The sequence below is a fragment of the Megalobrama amblycephala genome, linkage group LG2, assembly GCF_018812025.1.
Source record: "Megalobrama amblycephala isolate DHTTF-2021 linkage group LG2, ASM1881202v1, whole genome shotgun sequence".
In the NCBI taxonomy this organism is placed as follows: domain Eukaryota; kingdom Metazoa; phylum Chordata; class Actinopteri; order Cypriniformes; family Xenocyprididae; genus Megalobrama; species Megalobrama amblycephala.
In genome coordinates this window covers 25521774-25541566 of record NC_063045.1, presented here as the reverse complement: position 1 = coordinate 25541566, position 19793 = coordinate 25521774, and the positions used below count along the sequence as shown (strand labels likewise).

Genomic DNA, 19793 nt, shown 5'->3' with positions numbered 1-19793 from the left:
TCCCTCGGGAACTAAATGACTCACCTTACACTTCCAGAGTTGGACGGGGACCCTGGGACTCACGTTGCCAGGCTGTGAAGATCCCGTCACATAGCAACTCCAGAACAACGACGCCTGAGAGATGCTGTCATTTAAACTCCCCTCTATTAGTAATGGCAACAATTTAGCGGAAATGATTGTAGACAGCTTGTGAGGGCAAATGATTGAGATGAATTAATGTGTGAAAAACACAAAATATTTTGATTTATTCTACATTTATTCATGGTGCTTGCTAAGGGCTTTTTGACTTGAGCCATTAAGCAACCACCTAGCAACACCCTAGAAACCAGCCAGAACAGCATAACATCCACATAGCATTAACAGTCACTCAGGCCTTGTTTCGACTCGGTATTAAAATGCGTTTTGGTCGATCTGATCACAAGTGGACGAGGGAAACACATGCTTATTTCCACCTGGTATTTTAATCTGTCTCTTTTGTTCACTTTCAACCACTTCTGTCCTGATTTCTTTGAGGGGAGGGTCTATGGGCGGGTAAATTAATGGTTTTTTTCAGATCTTTGGATCTAATGGACAAAATAAGCTTGTGCAATTTACATATGAATGCGCCCGGATACAATGCAAAAAAATACGAAGAGCATCAGCTTTAGTTTCTGCTCTGACAGCCGCAATACCATGCCGAACGCCATGTAGAAATCAGAATGGTGAGAGAACATTGTGTTTCGTACGTTTTTCGTCTTGAAACCAAACGGTCTTGGGTCCTATAAAGTGTAAATCCCGTCTGGCTAGTGCACTTTCCATGTTTACATATTAGGTCAGTAGGCAGAGAGAAGGCGGTCTTTAGCGGCTGTTCGAAAACATTCGACCACATGAGCGTTTCCTCTATGAAAGCAATCCAGTCTAATGCTTTTTCAACTCTGGAAGTGGTCGAAAGTGGACAAGCTCAAAACTTTTCACACCCTGTTTACACCTGTATTTAGCGTCGTTCACTTGGGATCCGATCGATCGATTGTTTGCCAATTTTATTTTGTGATGAGCAGTTGACTTATCCTACATAGTTACAAAATAATTAAATAAATAAATAGACATAAATATTTATTTGAGTTGAAATGATTTTATTTTGTGAGAGGAGTGCAGAAAGAGTACAGTTTAGTGTTAGCATTAGCATTTAGCATAATTCTATAAAAATGCTTGACAGAAAGCCTCACTTCACTCGCCAGCACACTCGCTTCCTGTTCTTCATTCTTCTGCACATGTAAACACAGAAAATTGAGAACTCCTAGCAAATATTGATATGTGAACACATTGGAAAACAAAATATTTGACTGTTAAACAAAATGTTTAAGGAATGGTTTGACAAGATGAGGTATCCTATTGATATCCTGAACAGCAAGTTGACGCATAAAAAAGTGGGTCAAACTTCTATGCTGAGTTAAGTAATTGTTGCTGTTAGATTGATATGTTAGCATGTGAAAAAGTCAATGCCACAGTGCTACAGTGTTGTAGGTGTCTGCTATAACATTGCAATGTGGTTCCTGGGGTGTTCTGGGTGGTTGCTAAGATGTTTGTATGTGGTTTTATACTTGTCCATGTCCACCCCCAAGTCTCTGTGATACTGTACTCTCTAGATATGACTCTCACCCCTCTTTAATGTAAGTCTGTGTGATTTGTTTCGCCCATTTTTTCGTCCGTCTCACATAAGGACGCTTAAACACCACTTAGTGCTCTAGCATACAGAAACCTCAAAGTTACTAAACATGCACTAAAAGCCATGAAAATCCCATCTCGACTTCCACATCTTCAAGAGCATCAGCGTTATGTTTGGGTAGCGTGCATTTGGGTCAGTATGGGTTTTGAGAAGATCAAATCTATATTTGATGTGTGGATTATGGTTTTAACCGAATTATCCTCGAATCTGTTCAGATAAAGTGTCTGATCAGTTTACCGCCGGGCGATCTGAGTCTCCCTATCTTCGCTGAAGCGCTTGTGAGGTTACGCTATCTGAAGTGTAAGCGGGACGGCTCATTTTTCATTAACAGCTGCGCTACTCCTGTCAGCCTAAAGGGACCAAAAAGGCGTGTGTGCGGCGAGAGTTTAAGTTTTAGAGAAAGGGAAGGCATTTGGAAACTGATGAAGGCAGAAAAAAAGAAGGAAGGAAGAAAGAGAGAAGAAGAAGAGAAATGGCCTAATATATGCCAGACTGTGAGATCTGTATTCCCAGATGTCTCACGGCTTCCAGTGCAGCCAATTAACACGCTCTCAGCGACAGAGTGTCTTCTGCTTCACACACATGCACAAATGTGCTCGCATACCTCCAAACCTAATAAACATGTCCAGAAATTCCTCTGCTGCAGGGATGTAAGCGCTATTCGCTGCAACAAAATTTGTATAAATGTCTGTTCTAGGAGGATTAACTGACTTCAAACTGAAGAAAAGTAAATTAGTATGTGTGTGTGTGTGTATGGAAGATTTTCTTGCGGCACAGAATGTAAATATCACACCGAGGAGAGGTCACAGATAGAGGAGGGGTAGTTCACTCTCATATTAATGCATTCAGCACTACCAGCCTGTAAAAGCCAGCATGCCAACTCCCATAGAGCCCCGAGTCTAAAAATAAAAGATGGAAGACAGATAGAGAGAGGAGAGAGGTGGAGGGTGCTTTGCCCTCTCTGCACCTCCTCTGTTTTTTTAAAACATCAACACAGTGAGTCAAGTAAACGGGTTTGTGAAAACAACTAAGCTAAAAAAAAGTCACTGTCTCATGGATTGCAGTTCAGAGTTGGTAAACAGTCTGATGAATATCTGGAATACTGGAATAGAATAACTTAATATATTAGCTTTAACATGTTAGTTTTAGCATTAACATTACAATTAGCATCAGTGTAAGCAATAGGCTATATAAGGTTTTATAGTACAACGGGGCTAATGGCACACCTTAAGAAAAATGTGCTTTTTACTCCCATAGTGCATGATTGCTGAAAAAAAAAAAAAAGTAATACATTTTGTATTACTTTGTTTTGTTTAAAATCTTAAAGGTGCCCTAGAATTAAATATTGAATTTATCTTGGCATAGTTGAATAACAAGAGTTCAGTACATGGAAAAAACATACACTGAGTTTCAAACTCCATTGTTTCCTCCTTCTTATATAAATCTCATTTGTTTAAAAGACCTCCGAAGAACAGGCGAATCTCAACATAACACTGACTGTTACGTAACAGTCGGGGTGTACGCCCCCAATATTTGCATATGCCAGCTCATGATCGAGCATTAGACAAGGGCAGGACGTCTGGATCTGTGCACAGCTGAATCATCAGACTAGGTAAGCAAGCAAGAACAATAGCGAAAAATGGCAGATGGAGCGATAATAACTGACATGATCCATGATAACATGATATTTTTAGTGATATTTGTGAATTGTCTTTCTAAATGTTTCGTTAGCATGTTGCTAATGTACTGTTAAATGTGGTTAAAGTTACCATCGTTTCTTACTGTATTCACGGAGACAAGAGCCATCGCTATTTTCATTTTTAAACACTTGCAGTCTGTATAATTCATAAGCAAAACTTCATTCTTTATAAATCTCTCCAACAGTGTGTAATGTTAGCTTTAGCCACAGAGCATATTATCAAACTCATTCAGAATCAAATGTAAACATCCAAATAAATACTATACTCACATGATCCGATGTATGCATGCAGCATGCATGACGAACATCTTGTAAAGATCCATTTTGAGGGTTATATTAGCTGTGTAAACTGTGTTTATGCTGTTCAAGGCAAGCGCGAGCTCCGGGGGCGGGGGAGCACGAGAATTAAAGGGGCCGCAACCTATATATCGGTGCATAGTTAATGATGCCCCAAAATAGGCAGTTAAAAAAATGAATTTAAAAAATCTATGGGGTATTTTGAGCTGAAACTTCACAGACACATTCAGGGGACACCTTAGACTTATATTACATCTTTTAAAAAGAAGTTCTAGGGCACCTTTAAAAATGTATCACCGTTGATTAATATCACATTGTTTAAATATGATGGTTTCATTATAAATATGGTGATTATCTCTAAGATGGACACTCAACTTAATATATGATATTTACCATCTGAATCTTACCATGACCTGTCAACAAATGGAAAAGTCAGCCAGCTTTTAATTATCATGTTAATTATTGTGCCTTTAGCCCAACAACAGGGGCGCTTTTTACCCCAAATTTCATTCTTTTACATATTCTTCCATTATTGAAAAACTGTTGCTTTAATTAACTTGGAACAAAACCATTAAAATCATTAACAAGACCTTCTCAAAATATATTCAATAGTTTTTGCGATTCTCATTTGCTACTTAAATCTACAAATTAAAAAACATCAAATATTAGATCAAATTAGCACAGAATCAACTTTGCTGTTGCCCGCAATCGCGTCAAGGATCTGCCAAATTTCCACGTGCATTTTGGAAAGTGCTGCGGCAAGTTTTTGTGGCATCTAGTGGTTTAGAAGAAAATAAAATCAAATGCGGCTTTTACCAAGGTGTACCCTATTAACAATAGTACTTTTATTAAAATTTGTTGTAGTATCTGATATCAACTAAAATATACTCATTCATTAGCTTAAACATATTAGTGTCACAGTGGGTGGTAGAGAGTGCACAACAAAACAAGGGAGTATCCAAAATAAACAGTCTTCCACAAATCCACAAGAACAATCAAGAGATCGCAGGAGCTTAAGAAAACACAACCAAGTTTCATAGATACCAGACACAGAACTGTACACAGAACTAAAGAAACTCAGGACTCAGGACTTATAATTGTAAATTATAATTAACACAACCAGGAACATGTGTGAGCTAGTGTTGTCACGATACCAAAATTTTGACTTCGATACGATACCCAACTTAAATATCACGATACCGATACTTAAATGATACTATGGCAAAAACCTAAAACAGCAGGAAAAGTAAATAAATAACATATGACAGAACTTCTTTCTTCACCAGTGTGCAGGCTGTTAATTCTGGATTTGAGCTTCATTGCCATGAAGTTAGAGTTAGATTTAATATATATATATTTTTTTATTTTCATGCTCAATAAAATTGTAAATTATTTGCTGTTACGCTTTTTTACTTTTTTTTTTTTATACATTTAGGTGTTTTTGACAGTAAGATTATTATAAAAATGATATTACTGTAAATAATTAGAGCAATGTTATAAAAGCATAAATTGGTTTAAAATAACTGTATATACCCTTCACATATTTATATATTTTTAAATTAATTTTATTTTTGCAACCAAATATCACTTATTAAAGTAAGACTCAATAATACACCTCTTTGCGGAGATCTGCTTGCACGAGTAAAATAAATAAAAAACAGTCATTTAATGTTTGAGAGCATAAACATAATGCTGGTATCACACTAACCTGCCGCTCTTTAATTTTTTTGTACAAATCGGAATGTTTGACAGCAAGATGCTTTTGACTCCCTTCGCTTGCGTCATTTTGTAACATCTGTGGTGTCCGTGGGCTTGCCCTGGCTGTCGGCAATGTAAGCAAAATAATGCCATATTTCGCTTTGTGCATCTGCTTTCTCAACAATTTGTGGACGGTCTGCAAGAGCACCTGTATTTGCAACCATACCTCTCGTTTCGTCACCATAAAAGCCGTTGCGCAGTTGAGAGGAATAAACACGCACTCAATGTGCCTTAGAAGCAGTGCGCTGCACGCACACTGCCCCCTGCTGTCGCACATTGGGAAATACAGCTGGCACTCAAAGTACCGGTACTAATAAAATGAAGAACCGGACTGTTTTTAAAAGCAGGGTATCACGATACCTTTCTAGTACCGGTATATCGTGCAACACTAGTGTGAACTCAATCAAAAACCATAGAGACAAACTAACAAAGGGAACACAGGCAAACAGGAACAGAACACAGAGAAAACAAAATCAAAACTGACTGTACACATTACATTACACACCCTCTCCACCCCGGGAAGGCACATCCTAAATGAGTCTAACTGAACAGGGAGGGCGGAGGCTCTGGAGGAAGACAAAGGGTTGGTTAAGAACAGGGAACCAGAGGAGTTGGTGGCAGGAGAGACCAGGGCAGCGCTGACAGTGGGAGGAGACAGGAGCAAGAGGAACCAGGTAGGAACCCAGAGCGCAGCCAGGAAGATGGCCCACGGCGGAGTCGAGGGAGGGAGGAGCCATGGTGGAAGCTAGGCTGTCAACACAAAGGGGATGATGGATGGAGATAGCAGAGCGACATCTAACCAAGGTGGAGCTGGAGGGACGAGAAAGCCCGGTGGAGCTTTAAGGCCAATGGTCTCTGGTGGAGCCGAGGTAGGGAGGAGCCAAGGCGGTGCCGAACAGATCAACGGGCTGAGATAAAGTGATGGGATCCGCTGCTGGAGGTGGTGCCGGGGATCCTCTTTACTAGGCGGAGCTGGAGACTGGAAGACCAGGGGCAGTTGCACACTGTAGAGGGGCGTCAGATGTGAAGCTGACCTTGGAAGAGGAGGCGGGAGAGGGAGGCTGGGGAGGAACTCTGGAGACACAGGAGACTTTTAGCTGGACGGGACCAGTGGGAACGCAGGAGACTTTGAGCTGGGTGGAACCAGCCGAAACACAGGAAACCTTGAGCTGGACAGTACCAGCAGGGATGGGAGATTCAGGTAAACATCCTCTTCAAAATAGTCATAAGATGCAGAAAGCTTCAGAGGTCAGCTTCAGCTCACCCTCAGTAGTGGCAGTGTGGGTGGGGTCTTCCTCCATTTCCTCAACCTCTATTAGCATCTCATGGTGGGACATGAAGTTGCCTGCTCGCACACCTGGTCAGACTCACCATGGGGCTCAGGCTCCAGGGCGATGTTTGGCTCAGTCCTCATGTCTGACTCGTTCATCACAGCAGGCTTGAGCTCTCCTTCTGCGATGGGCTCTGGCATCGAATGGGTGATGGCTGGCTGGGCTCTGGGTTCGGAGTGGGAGTATCCAAAATAAACCGTCTTTATTCAATCTACAAAGAACAATCAGGAGATCACAGAAGCTTAAGAAAACACAAACTCAATCAAAAACCACTGAGACAGACTGTTTTTTTATTTAACTATTACTATTAACCATGTTACAGCTATGTTAGTTGCTACAGGTATTAGCAATACCATTCGTTTTTGTAGACTAGTATCATAACAACGACTGACCAGTCAAAAGTCTTTCTGACTGCAGAATTGTTTCTTGAAAACGTCCTGTAAGTGATAACAACATGCAAATTTATTCACCAACTCTGACACAGAAACTAGATCACATTCCCTGTTTTGGTTTGTGTGTGTGTGTGTGTCAAAAAGACAGACCGAGCGGAAGACAGGTTTTTCAGAGCAGCTGTTGTGTTGGATTTCAACATTCTGCAACTCACCATCTATAAAGATTCTGCCCTATTTTCACAGAAGAAACACCTAAAAAAAAGCACATAAGACTAGCAAAAAGGCTTCCTTACGCAGTCAAGGACAAGATCTTCAAAGAGTTTTATACATCATGCACCACTGATACATCTGAGAATAACTGTCACAACACAGTACTTGCTGCATAGCAGTTACCAGACCAATATTGTGGTGCCGCAGCTTTATGAGCTACGATAAATTGCACAATAGCTATGGACAAAAAGGTAATTGTGATTTTTTTAATTCCCTGGCAGAAACAAGCTTCTGTGAATAGTAGGTGACTTGTGTAACTCATAAGCTCCTGTAATGAAAAATATTGCAACATTGACTTTGCAACAATTTTCTAATGCTGAAAATCACGCTGCGCATACAACAATTTTAGTTTAATACCAAACAAAAAATAAAACTCACATTAAATGCAAATACATCTGAAGATAAAGTGTTACAAAATTGTAATATGTCCTACTTACATAAGTTTAGTTTAAGTTAGCGATAATCTTTGGAACAAAATTGCATTTTGTGATATGTTGATGGAATTCATTGTCCGTTTAAAGTGTTTTCCAACAAAATAACAGTAAAAAAATGCTAAACAAATTTACACTGTAAAATAATGTTTTCCATAAAATATACCAAAAAAAAAAAAAAAATGCATTCTGGGTAATATTTGTCATTTTAAGAAAAGAGGACTATAAGATACTTTCTCAAAAATGACAAATAATATTACCCAGAATGCATTGTAATATACAGAATGCATTGTAATATACTGAAGTAATATACTGTGAAAACAATGCATGCTGGGTAATATTTGTAATTTTCAAGAAAGTAGCCTATAGGTTACTTTCTCAAAAACAACAAATAATATCACCCAGAATGCATTGTTTTACGGTATATTACTGTTTCAATGGAAAACTGTATTTTACTGTATACATTTCTTTAGTGTTTTTACAGATATTTTTTAGAGTGCAGCTAACAAAAATACGTCTCTGAACATTCAAAACATCCATTGTTTTAAAAATGTTTTAAAAACTTTTTTTTCCCCCTTGGTAATATGAATGATAAGGGCACATTTCATTTTCTAATTTTGCAAACATTATGGGAACGTTACTTTTGAATGTTCTCTGAACAAGTTTTAACATTTAAAAAATGTTAGATGAACATCCATAAATGATGTATGTTTTTGTGCTAATGTTTTGAGAGCATTATTAAAGACCCAATAACTTTAAACAAATGTTCAATTAATGTTACTAGAAGAACGTTTGTTCATAACTTTGAGAGGATATTTCCAGAACGTTAGACAAAGTTCTGAGAACATTCCCTGTTAGCTGGCTTGTTAGTTAAGTCTGCATCTGTGACAGACTGAAGCTGATTTACCCAGTAATCCTGCATACACTCAATACGTCATTGTGATCCTACGATATCCTACGGTTTTACAAGCTTCATAATTTTCATGATCGGCTTGGGCCGCAGTATCAGCACTCCTTGTAGAAGCTGCTGACTTCACATGAATATCAGCATAAATATGACTTCCTAATGAGCAGGGAATGGTTTCGGCTTTCCGCAGATACACAACTCTCCATAAATCCTTTCCCATTACCCACGATGCACTGCATGTGGTACAGCTAAACTCCTGCAAACGTTGTTCACAAGACAATGTGTGTGGTTCTTTTGAGCGTGTCCGATTGGATTCTGTAGGACAATAAATGACTGCACAGATTATTTATTGGCAATGTCGATGTTTCTTGAGTTTGGCCTCTTGAGGACTTGAAATCGGCTGGCACAAGTCATCTAAAACAGAGTGGATTTCACTAAAAGGAACAGAATTTATATTTAGAAACTGCTAAATCTTTAATCTCATGCCGCAGCAGCTCCGTTATTCATTTTTAACAGTGTTCCTGAGGAACAGAGTGTGTGCGTTTGTTTTTGAGTAATGACTTTTGCCATTTGAATGTGTGTGCAAACTTTAGCTAAAGACTTTTAACTTTGGCTAAAGACCCGTTCTCATCATGGACGATAACTATACAGTAAATATCGTTTTAAAAATCATCCTAAATTTAACACAATTATAACAACAACAGCACAGAGGAACAATATCATTTGAATCACTTTCAAAACCATTTTTTCCAGGTGCTGAATGATAAAAACATTGACAGCCAATCAGAATCCAGCATTGAAAGTGGGAGACTACACTTATAATAAAGAGAACATTGTCCGTTGGTGTGGACGCTAATATAGTTATCGTTCTTGGTGTAAAAAGGCCTAATGTGATTATTTGCACTATATTTCAGAACTCTGGCAAGACTGGACATTTGTGACATCACCTTAATTTCATCCCTACTAACAATTTGTGGTTCCCAATTCATGGTTACAAAAAATAGAACCTAAAGAGAACATTTTTAGAACATCATTTTCAGAATCATATGCTAACGTTAGGGGACCATTCTGATACTTCTGCACCACATTTTAAACTATACTGTCCCATACTACACTCGAAATTATTATACTTCACCATACTGTAGTGTATTCTATAGTGTTGTACTGTACAATCAATTGAAAAATAGAAGCACAAACAGTCCTGAAATGCAGATCTGGGTACCTTTGAGAGTTTGGCTGACCCTGTAGAGGTGGATGGAATATCTCAGATCGCTCATCCAGTCTCGGGATAGAGGATTCAGGTGCATTAGAGGTCAATATTAGGTCGATAACTGGACACGAGCCACAGTGTCGTTTGGGTAGCTCAGATCCACAGCATGTGCTGACATCACAGTGTGAAGAGATGAAATCTGATCCCGGACACTTTAGCTGCTGGAAATCATTCAATGCAGTTTTACAGCAGAGGAATGCATATTATATATAATGTTTAGATGTATATTTGAGACAAACACTTATCAAAATCAATATTAACAACATACACTTGCCTGAATGCTGGAGTGGATGGGCACAGGCTGTGAAAAGTGAAGAGAAATTAAAATGTTCATTAATTCATAACATTTTCATATATCTATCTATCTGTCTACTTCACATTTAATGAACTACTAATTTGTAAACTATATGAAATTATTTTAAATAATTTTTTTTTAAAAAAAGATTAACTAATTAACTATTTTAATAGAAAAAAATTATTTATTTGTTCATTCATTCATTCACTTTTTATTTATCATTATTGTTAAATAAATATATATATATATATTTTTTTTTTTAAAGTTGACCAACTAATGAACTATTTTATGTATTTAATTAAATAAAAATATATTTTAATAAACACTTCACATTTAAAGATAAACTGATGAACTATGTAAAGGTAATTATTTATATAAATGTAATTATTTAGTATGTTCTTTTTAAATAAAAAATATATATAAAAAAATTACACTACACATTTAAAGTTTGTCCAACTAATTTTTAAATGGCGAAACTTATTTATTTAAAAAAAAAAAAAAACATTAAACGCTTTAAATTTGAAATCTTCTTCATTTGAACTAACATTTTCTCATTTCTTTTGCAGCTGTTTCTGTAATGCGGCATAGTGCATCAGCATTTGGGTTTGCTGTAAGTCTTACACTTCATATAATTAAATGGTCATTATTTAATAGTCTTTAATGTTTTAATGCTCCTCTTTATCACTGTTGTTCATTTGTTTGCAGTTTGACGCCACTCTCGACGTCCTGTCCTCCATTATTGTGATTTGGCGATACAGTAACGCCGCAGCCGTCCATTCAGCACACAGAGAATACATGTGAGTACATGTGATCCTTCCTTGTTTAAAGAAAACATGGGCAATGCGGCGTGACTGCATGGAACTGCATTTGAAATCACATACTCTCTTGAGTAGGTTCTTATTTTGAATAATAATAATAATTGAGGTAATTCAAGACCGCTAAAAAGTATGTTCTATTAGAGTAGTATGAATGTGTGTAGTATCATGTGACCTACCGGGGTCAGTTGTGTCACTTTACTGCCATTCACAAATCTTCTGGCCGTGGCCTCATGGGATAGTAAAGTGTCCATAGTATGCACTTTTCAGAATCTCGCAGAAAGAAGTAGGTCTTCCGGGTACTTTTTGCCTACTCTTTTATACTGTGAATTCTGACATACAGGTGCTGGTCATATAATTAGAATATCATCAAAAAGTTGATTTATTTCACTAATTCCATTCAAAAAGTGAAACTTGTATATTATATTCATTCATTACACACAGACTGATATATTTCAAATGCTTATTTCTTTTAATTTTGACGATTATAACTGACAACTAAGGAAAATCCCAAATTCAGTATCTCAGAAAATTAGAATATTGTGAAAAGGTTTAATATTGAAGACACCCGGTGCCACACTCTAATCAGCTAATTAACTCAAAACACCTGCAAAGGCCTTTAAATGGTCTTTCAGTCTAGTTCTGTAGGCTACACAATCATGGGGAAGACTGCTGACTTGACAGTTGTCCAAAAGATGACCATTGCCACCTTGCACAAGGAGGGCAAGACACAAAAGATCATTGCAAAAGAGGCTGGCTGTTCACAGAGCTCTGTGTCCAAGCACATTAATAGAGAGGTGAAGGGAAGGAAAAGATGTGGTAGAAAAAAGTGTACAAGCAATAGGGATAGCCGCACCCTGGAAAGGATTGTGAAACAAAACCCATTCAAAAATGTGGGGGAGATTCAAAAAGAGTGGACTGCAACTGGAGTCAGTGCTTCAAGAACCACTACGCACAGACGTATGCAAGACATGGGTTTCAGCTGTCGCATTCCTTGTGTCAAGCCACTCTTGAACAACAGACAGCATCAGAAGTGTCTCGCCTGGGCTAAAGACAAAAAGGACTGGACTGCTGCTGAGTGGTCCAAAGTTATGTTCTCTGATGAAAGTAAATTTTGCATTTCCTTTGGAAATCAGGGTCCCAGAGTCTGGAGGAAGAGAGGAGAGGCACACAATCCACGTTGCTTGAGGTCCAGTGTAAAGTTTCCACAGTCAGTGATGGTTTGGGGTGCCATGTCATCTACTGGTGTTGGTTCACTGTGTTTTCTGAGGTCCAAGGTCAACGCAGCCGTATACCAGGAAGTTTTAGAGCACTTCATGCTTCCTGCTGCTGACCAACTTTATGGAGATGCAGATTTCATTTTCCAACAGGACTTGGCACCTGCACACAGTGCCAAAGCTACCAGTACCTGGTTTAAGGGCCATGGTATCCCTGTTCTTAATTGGCCAGCAAACTCGCCTGACCTTTACCCCATAGAAAATCTATGGGGTATTGCGAAATGCCAGACCCAACAATGCAGAAGAGCTGAAGGCCACTATCAGAGCAACCTGGGCTCTCATAACACCTGAGCAGTGCCACAGACTGATCTACTCCATGCCACGCCGCATTGCTGCAGTAATTCAGGCAAAAGGAGCCCCAACTAAGTATTGAGTGCTGTACATGCTCATACTTTTCATGTTCATACTTTTCAGTTGGCCAAGATTTCTAAAAATCCTTTCTTTGTATTTGGTCTTAAGTAATATTCTAATTTTCTGAGATACTGAATTTGGGATTTTCCTTAGTTGTCAGTTATAATCATCAAAATTAAAAGAAATAAACATTTGAAATATATCAGTCTGTGTGTAATGAATGAATATCATATACAAGTTTCACTTTTTGAATAAATGAATATTATTGAATAAATGAATTTATTTTGAATAAATTTGAAATAAATAAACTTTTTGATGATATTCTAATTATATGACCAGCACCTGTACTTCTGTCACATACAGTTTTTCGCCTACTATATAGTATAAGTATGTGATTTTGGATGCAGCCATTGTTTGTGCTCTGTTGGGATTCTGGGTAGTTTCAGTTGCCAGTTAGATGTTGTTTCTGGGCAACAAGGAGAGCAGAAGGTCAGACTGATCTTTCAAGGTCCTGATGTTGCGATTTTGACATGTTCCTCAGCTGAAGTAGAACATTAGTGGGTTTTTTGTATTCAAACAAGCACACAACTAATTACCTAACCAAACCATAGTCATTAAAATGATAATTTAAGGATTGTTTTCAGATGCGCTGTTCCTTTAAAGCTGCAGTCTGTAAGTTGTGCCTCTTTGTCGCCATCTCTGTTTGAATCCTGAAATTGCAGTTATTTGCGGAATTATTATTTTACATGGGCTGTGCATCGGCACAAGCAAGTAACATGTCTGCCGCTTTTGTTCTGACCAACTGAGAAAAAAAAAAAAAGTTTTACAATAAATCTAATGGTGATTAAATCTAACGATCACAAAGTTAGCTCATATCATGTTAAACCGTGCAAATTATTATTATTGTAATACTTTGTTCTCAAATTGTTAATGTTAACAATATCAACATTGCATGACTATGTGGATTTAGTGTGTATTAGCGTTATCTAATCAACATTATCTACCCAATAAACCATTAAAATGTCTTACCTGTCCAGCAGAAAAAACAATCTCTGTGTCCATTTTTAACCCGTTCAAAACAGAGTTCATGCCACCTTTCAAAAGCCCTGCCGGTATTTTTATTCTTGTTTTGCACGGGCCTGGTCGTATTCCCTTTTTTTGCTGTTAGCCACTCCGCAATCCGAACTCCGAAGTCTTTTTTACTAGGCCTACTGGTGATTCACCATTTGTCAATGATGATGGTCATCTTTACCGTTCTTGATTACAATCCGCCATCAAAATGACAAGCTTAATTATTACAGCTGCTGTAAAAGAGTCTTAAAATGATCCGTCACCTGCAGCATCCGGTACTCCTTCTTTATGTATACAGACATGACGTAATGACACAAAGGCAAACTTGTATTTCCCGTGAAAACCTACCAGCTCCTCTCATATTAAAAAACATAATTATAAGCTTACCGTTGTGAATCGGGCTAAAGTAAGGAGATCATTTTGAACACTGGCTGGTTATGTACTTGTTTAAAAAATTGATTTTGGATCATTTTTAACTAACAAAAAGTTACACACTGCAGCTTTAAAACAAACTTAGCATAATTTACCTCAGCAGGTTAAAGTTTCCTAAAGACCACCAGGTTTGATGGATGGAGGCCAGGCAGACAGACTCTCTAGTCCCTTGAGAAGTGGCCCCGCTCTGGGTTTCATGTCTAAAGAGGGTCCTTAGACAGTCTCGCCTTGTGTTCGTCATCCCTTATCGACTGAAAGACAGAATAGAGATGGCAGAAGGGCTTTGTGAAGGGAATGAAAGAAGAGGAAGCCGAGAGAGAGACAGGACAAAGGCAGAAGTGTGCTAGACAGCAGCACACTCAGACCTGTAGCATACGTACAGTACAGACACACACACACACACACACACACACACACACACACACACACACACATAATGAATCCATTTCTAATGCGCAGGCCAGTGAAGAATCTGTGAGCCGGGGCCCTAGGGGAATCTGCTGGGATGTGGATCGCCGTGGAGACAGATTACATCATAACGCAGACTGCATTAGTGAGATGACATATCTACTGGACTAGTAGAGTCTAAGACTGTAAAACACTACAGACTCTCACTGTTTGAGAATATAATGACTTACAGATAGATTCTGCATTTTGAAGAACATCAGTGGTGCTAAAATGTTGCTAGGTGGATGTTATTGTGTTCTTCATGGTTTCTAGGGCATTGCTAAGTGGTTTCTTGGGTGTTTTGAGTTGCTATGTGGTCACTAATGCTAGAATGCTAGGGAGTTGCTATGAGGTTACTAAAGTGTTCTGAGTGGTTGCTAGGTGGTTGTTAGGGTGTTGATATAGATCAATTTTGTGTTTGCAAACAGCAATGACATTTTTGTTTGCGGAGCCTACCTGGTGGTAGAAAATGGCAGTTGTGCAGTAGCAGGCTGTGAAGCAATGGAATAAAAGAACCAAAAATTGATTTCATGTTTATATCTCACACAATTCTGACTTTTTTTCCCCTCACAAATCCAAGTTTATATCCCACAATTCTCAGAAAGAAAAGAATTGTCAGATATACTCGTTATTCTAACTTTTTTCCTCAGAATTACGATTTTATATCTCGCAATTCTGACTTTTTTCCCCTCAGAATTGTGATATAAACTCACAATTGCAAGTTATAAAGTCTGAACTGGTTGATATAAACATGCAAATGCAAGAAAAAGAGTCAAACCTATTGTTAGGTATAGGTTTAAATATTATTTCGTGCTATAACTGCTATGTATGTATGTCCCCTATGAACTGCATATGTGAATATTATGTAGACTTACTGTTTACATCAAATTCATGTTTTAATAGAAGACTAATCATTTCAGGTTTCATCAGTCCAGTCTGTGACTTGCAAAATAAACATCTGCATTTAGCTTCAAAGGCCGTCTTCAATGACAGTATTCAATAAAAATTAAGACTATATTTTTTGCATTCCGATTCTGACATCCAACGGCACAACAAAACATTTTTCCATTATTCTGTGGATTTTGCCCATTTTCCTCCACTTGTTACCACTATTTTTCTGCCACCACTATGTGTGCTCAGGTGCAAGTGACGTAACTGTGACATCTGCTCTAAATTGGTCTATATGCTGTTATTAAAGTGGATGCTAGGATATTGCTAGGTAGTTGCTATTGCTAGGTAGCTACATTAGATTATTGCTAGGTGGTGTTCTGAGTGATTTCCAGAAGGTGTTCTAAGTGGTTGCTAGGGAGTTGGTATGGAGTTCTTAAAGTGTTCAGAGAATGTTGCTAAGTGGTAGTTAGTGTGTTTCTATGCGGTTACTAAGGTGTTCTGTGTGATTGCTAGACCAATGTTAGCGAGTTGCTATGTGGTTACTAAAGTGTTGCTAGGGGATTGCTATGGAGTTGTTATGCAGTTACTAAGGTGTACTGAGTGGATGCTAGGACATTCTTTAAAAAAAACAACCCCAAATTAGCAGTTAGCTTGCAGATAGCATGGTTGTCAGTCAGAACCTGAAAATAAACATTTCATTAAGTTTCTAATAAAATGCAAATTCACAGCTTTCTAGATTGAACTTGGATTGAATTTTTTAATGTATGTATGTATTGATAAAAATATTTGGAACACACTAAATATTAAATTCAGTCGACCATCAAAACAAACATGATTAACCTAGCACACAAACGTCAGCATCAGTGGGGATCTTCCTTGGCCTGATTACTAGATAAACTAGATTAAATTAATCTGCATGTCTTAATTTCATTCTAATTTGATCTCCGGAGACTGTAGCTGTTTGTGTTTGTTTGTTTGTTTGGTTTGACTAATTAATCACTAACCAAAAAAGAAGATTTAACAGACTGAGCTCGTTACGATCCGTGTGTGAGAAACAGAGCACACAGAACAGAGACACTAAAACTTTAACCAAACTACCTCTGTGCCTGAGTAAATAGTGGAACAGATCTTGCCTATTAACCAGGCTTAATTAGACAACCACAGCCCTCGCCGCCTTCATTTATAAACTGAGAGCTTGACAGGCCTAATGGGAATGAGGCACTAAATCGAGCGGAAGGTTCAGAGTCGTGTTTTATTAACTGACTCAGACACAGGAGGGGAATTAGACCGTGAACTCAATAAAGCACCAGTTGAATTGATGCTGTGGGTTACTTAATGTACCTGTGTGTATGTTTTCCAGAGCATGTGTTATCCTTGGGGTCGTGTTCATCTTGTCGGCCATCACTATCCTGGGGAAAGCGATCCATGATCTTGCCACAAAAATGCAACCAGAAGTGGTAAGAAAACAACAAACACACAATTGACTCAATGATTTATTCATGGCTTTAGTTGATTCCTTAGTTTGTTTGTTTGTTCATTCACTCACCGAATCATTCATTGGATTTGTTGATTGATGGGCTGTGTCCGAAATCGCCCCCATACCCTCATTCGCTATTCCCTACGTTACTCCACTAATATAGTTCACTTCAAGGAGTGAATGAAAACGAGTGAGTGAATTCGGACACTGAGTGTGCCGGACAGTCTCTTTTGCATCGTTTTGCATTGCAAGTAATGAAAAGATTTATCTTGAACTCTGTCTTGGAAACTATGTGTAAGCCTTAATTAAACTATTTAACAATCAATTAAAAAGGAATGGAAAATGGATGGATGATTCAGCTGCGAGCGCCATCTTCTGGCGAGACACAGGAATTCATTGCTGTGTGACTCTCACAGTGCATTATGGGTATTCTCTATCTGTTGAACATACATCAGTTGTACACTTGTTATTGTGGTGCTGTAGTGCCATTGGACAATAGTGCCCTATTTAAGGGTATATGGGGCGATTTTGGACACAGCCTTGGTTCCAGTGGTTGATTTACAGTATTTGTTCATTCATTCACTCACTGATTCATTCATTGGATTGGTTGATTGATTGTTTCAGTGGTTGATTCTTTAAAGGTGCTAAAGAGGATGTTTTGTTTTATACATTTTTGCAATATTACTTGAAACTGTCTTTACTAACTGATAAAAGACTATTTATTAGGTGCACTGAAAGGAATAATATTAATATACATCATCTGTGCACGAGGTAGGGCCTTAAAAACATCAGCCAATCATTTACGCGATCATTGCGTAAACGATTGGCCCTCTGGCTTGTCAATCACTGCCATGACATTCCTTGTGAGAGACGTGCGGCTGCACGCTCCAGTAACTTTCCACACTCCACAGGCGCCGCATGCAATGTTTTTGTCAGGAGACAGGAGTAACAACTGCAGATTATGAGTTACCTGCGGTGAGTCCGACATAATGAATCCAAAAAACATGACACAGCGAATGCTGGTGGTAAACACTCGTGTTCCAATACTCGTGCACGAGTTTTGGGAGGCGTTCCCTCGAAATGAGTTGTGAAGGAGGGGGGTTGTTCTTACGCATGCGCTCATTTCAAAAACTCACTAACAGTCTTTGGTTTCTCAGTCGACGAAAAGATCCTCTTTAGCACCTTTAATTTGTTCTTTCACTGACTCATTGATTTATTCATTACATTGGCTGATTGATTGTTCCACTGATTGATTCATTTGTTCATTCTCTCACTGAATCATTCATTAGATTTGTTGATTGACGGTGTGTTCTAAATGGTATATATCGCCCTCCGAAGGGCACTTCGGAGTGATAATAATCATGGCCGTCATATTGAAGGGTCGTTCCAAACCGAAGTGCTCAAAACTGGCCACTTTAAAGGGCCCTTCGGAATGAAGGATTTTGAAGGGTACAACTGATGGACACTTCGGACCCCCATGATCCTTTGCACAGGGAAGTTGTTTGACGTCACAGAATGGGTACAGGAGGCTCGGAGTTCGATTTTAATTATAAATGTAGCCTATGTATAATATTTTTCTGTATATTACTGTAATATTTATACGAGTTAGATTTGGTACATTATTATGGTCAAAATGACATTGTACTTCAACAAAAATACTTTACAGCTCCCTTATCAGTCCAATCAAATGTTTCAAATACATAGACACAATATAAATTATATTTAACGCAAAAGACCGGCAGTAGCTTATAATGTTACTACAGTAAATTAATGCGTATTAATACAAAGACTAAACCAGGGGAAAAAAGACGAAGATGCCTCCTTGATTGTCTTGTTAAGATGATGCAGAAATGCATTCCAAAAAAATAGTTTTTTTGAACCCTACACCCTTCATCCCTGCGAAGCTGTCAATCCCTTTGAAGGGATTAGGGCATAGGGATGAGCCCTTCCGAATGGAACGCGGGTTGATAGTTCCAGCAGTTGATTCATTAATTCTTTTGTTCATTCATTCACTCTCTAATTCATTCATTGGATTGGTTGGTTGATTGATTGTTGCGACCAACTCTTATTCTATATTCTAAGTGCCTAATTGATTCAATTTTGTCATTTTCTAAATATATTTCCATGTTTATTTGCTCTAAGCATTCATACTCTCGCATCTTATTTCCCCGCTGACTTTTTATTGACTGTAAACTCCATTCAAGAGTCTCTCAGAAAAAGGACGCCACACGCAAACACAACACTTCATCTTTTCATGTCGCTGGTTGTGTGAGTTTTCCCTAACGGCGCCTGCTAAACAGCACAAGTGTAAAGCTGAATGAACACGACGGAGACGAGGTGTGAAGTCACAGACGAGATTAGAATAGTCTGATATCGCTGTTGCCAGGCAACATCAAGAGGGGAAATAGTTTTCCCTAAACCAGTTACCCCTCCACTATCACTCACTCTCTTTCTCAATCTATTTCTCCATCCATCTTCCTGTGATGAAATGAGACACCTAAAGCCTCGGTCTGGTACTGCATCTGTGGTGTAAAGATTCCACTTCTTCACTCTTTAAAATAAAGGTTCTTTATTGACGTGTGTTTCCATGAAGAACCTTTAACATTCATGGAACCTTTCCAGTGCACAAAAGGTTCTTTATAGTGGAAAAAGGTACTTTTTTAGATTATTTAAATAC

The 19793-nt window shown here is 38.3% G+C and overlaps 1 protein-coding gene and 1 long non-coding RNA gene across 3 annotated transcripts in view; one reads left to right on the top strand and one right to left on the bottom strand.

Annotated features, from left to right (window-relative positions):
- tmem163b (transmembrane protein 163b) overlaps nucleotides 1-19793 on the top strand; it is a 36508-nt gene that overhangs the window by 3861 nt on the left and 12854 nt on the right. For both annotated transcript variants that reach the window (XM_048168146.1, XM_048168156.1), the window contains 3 exons: nucleotides 10922-10965; nucleotides 11061-11152; nucleotides 17000-17096. In XM_048168146.1, coding sequence (XP_048024103.1) covers nucleotides 10922-10965; nucleotides 11061-11152; nucleotides 17000-17096 — 233 coding nt within the window. The remainder of the gene's footprint in view (nucleotides 1-10921; nucleotides 10966-11060; nucleotides 11153-16999; nucleotides 17097-19793) is intronic.
- On the bottom strand, nucleotides 576-17066 carry LOC125253908. Its single transcript, XR_007181568.1, has 4 exons — nucleotides 16981-17066; nucleotides 14397-14552; nucleotides 10013-10361; nucleotides 576-1244 (listed from the first exon to the last, which is right to left on the bottom strand). It is a non-coding gene; the product is annotated as an uncharacterized LOC125253908 (long non-coding RNA).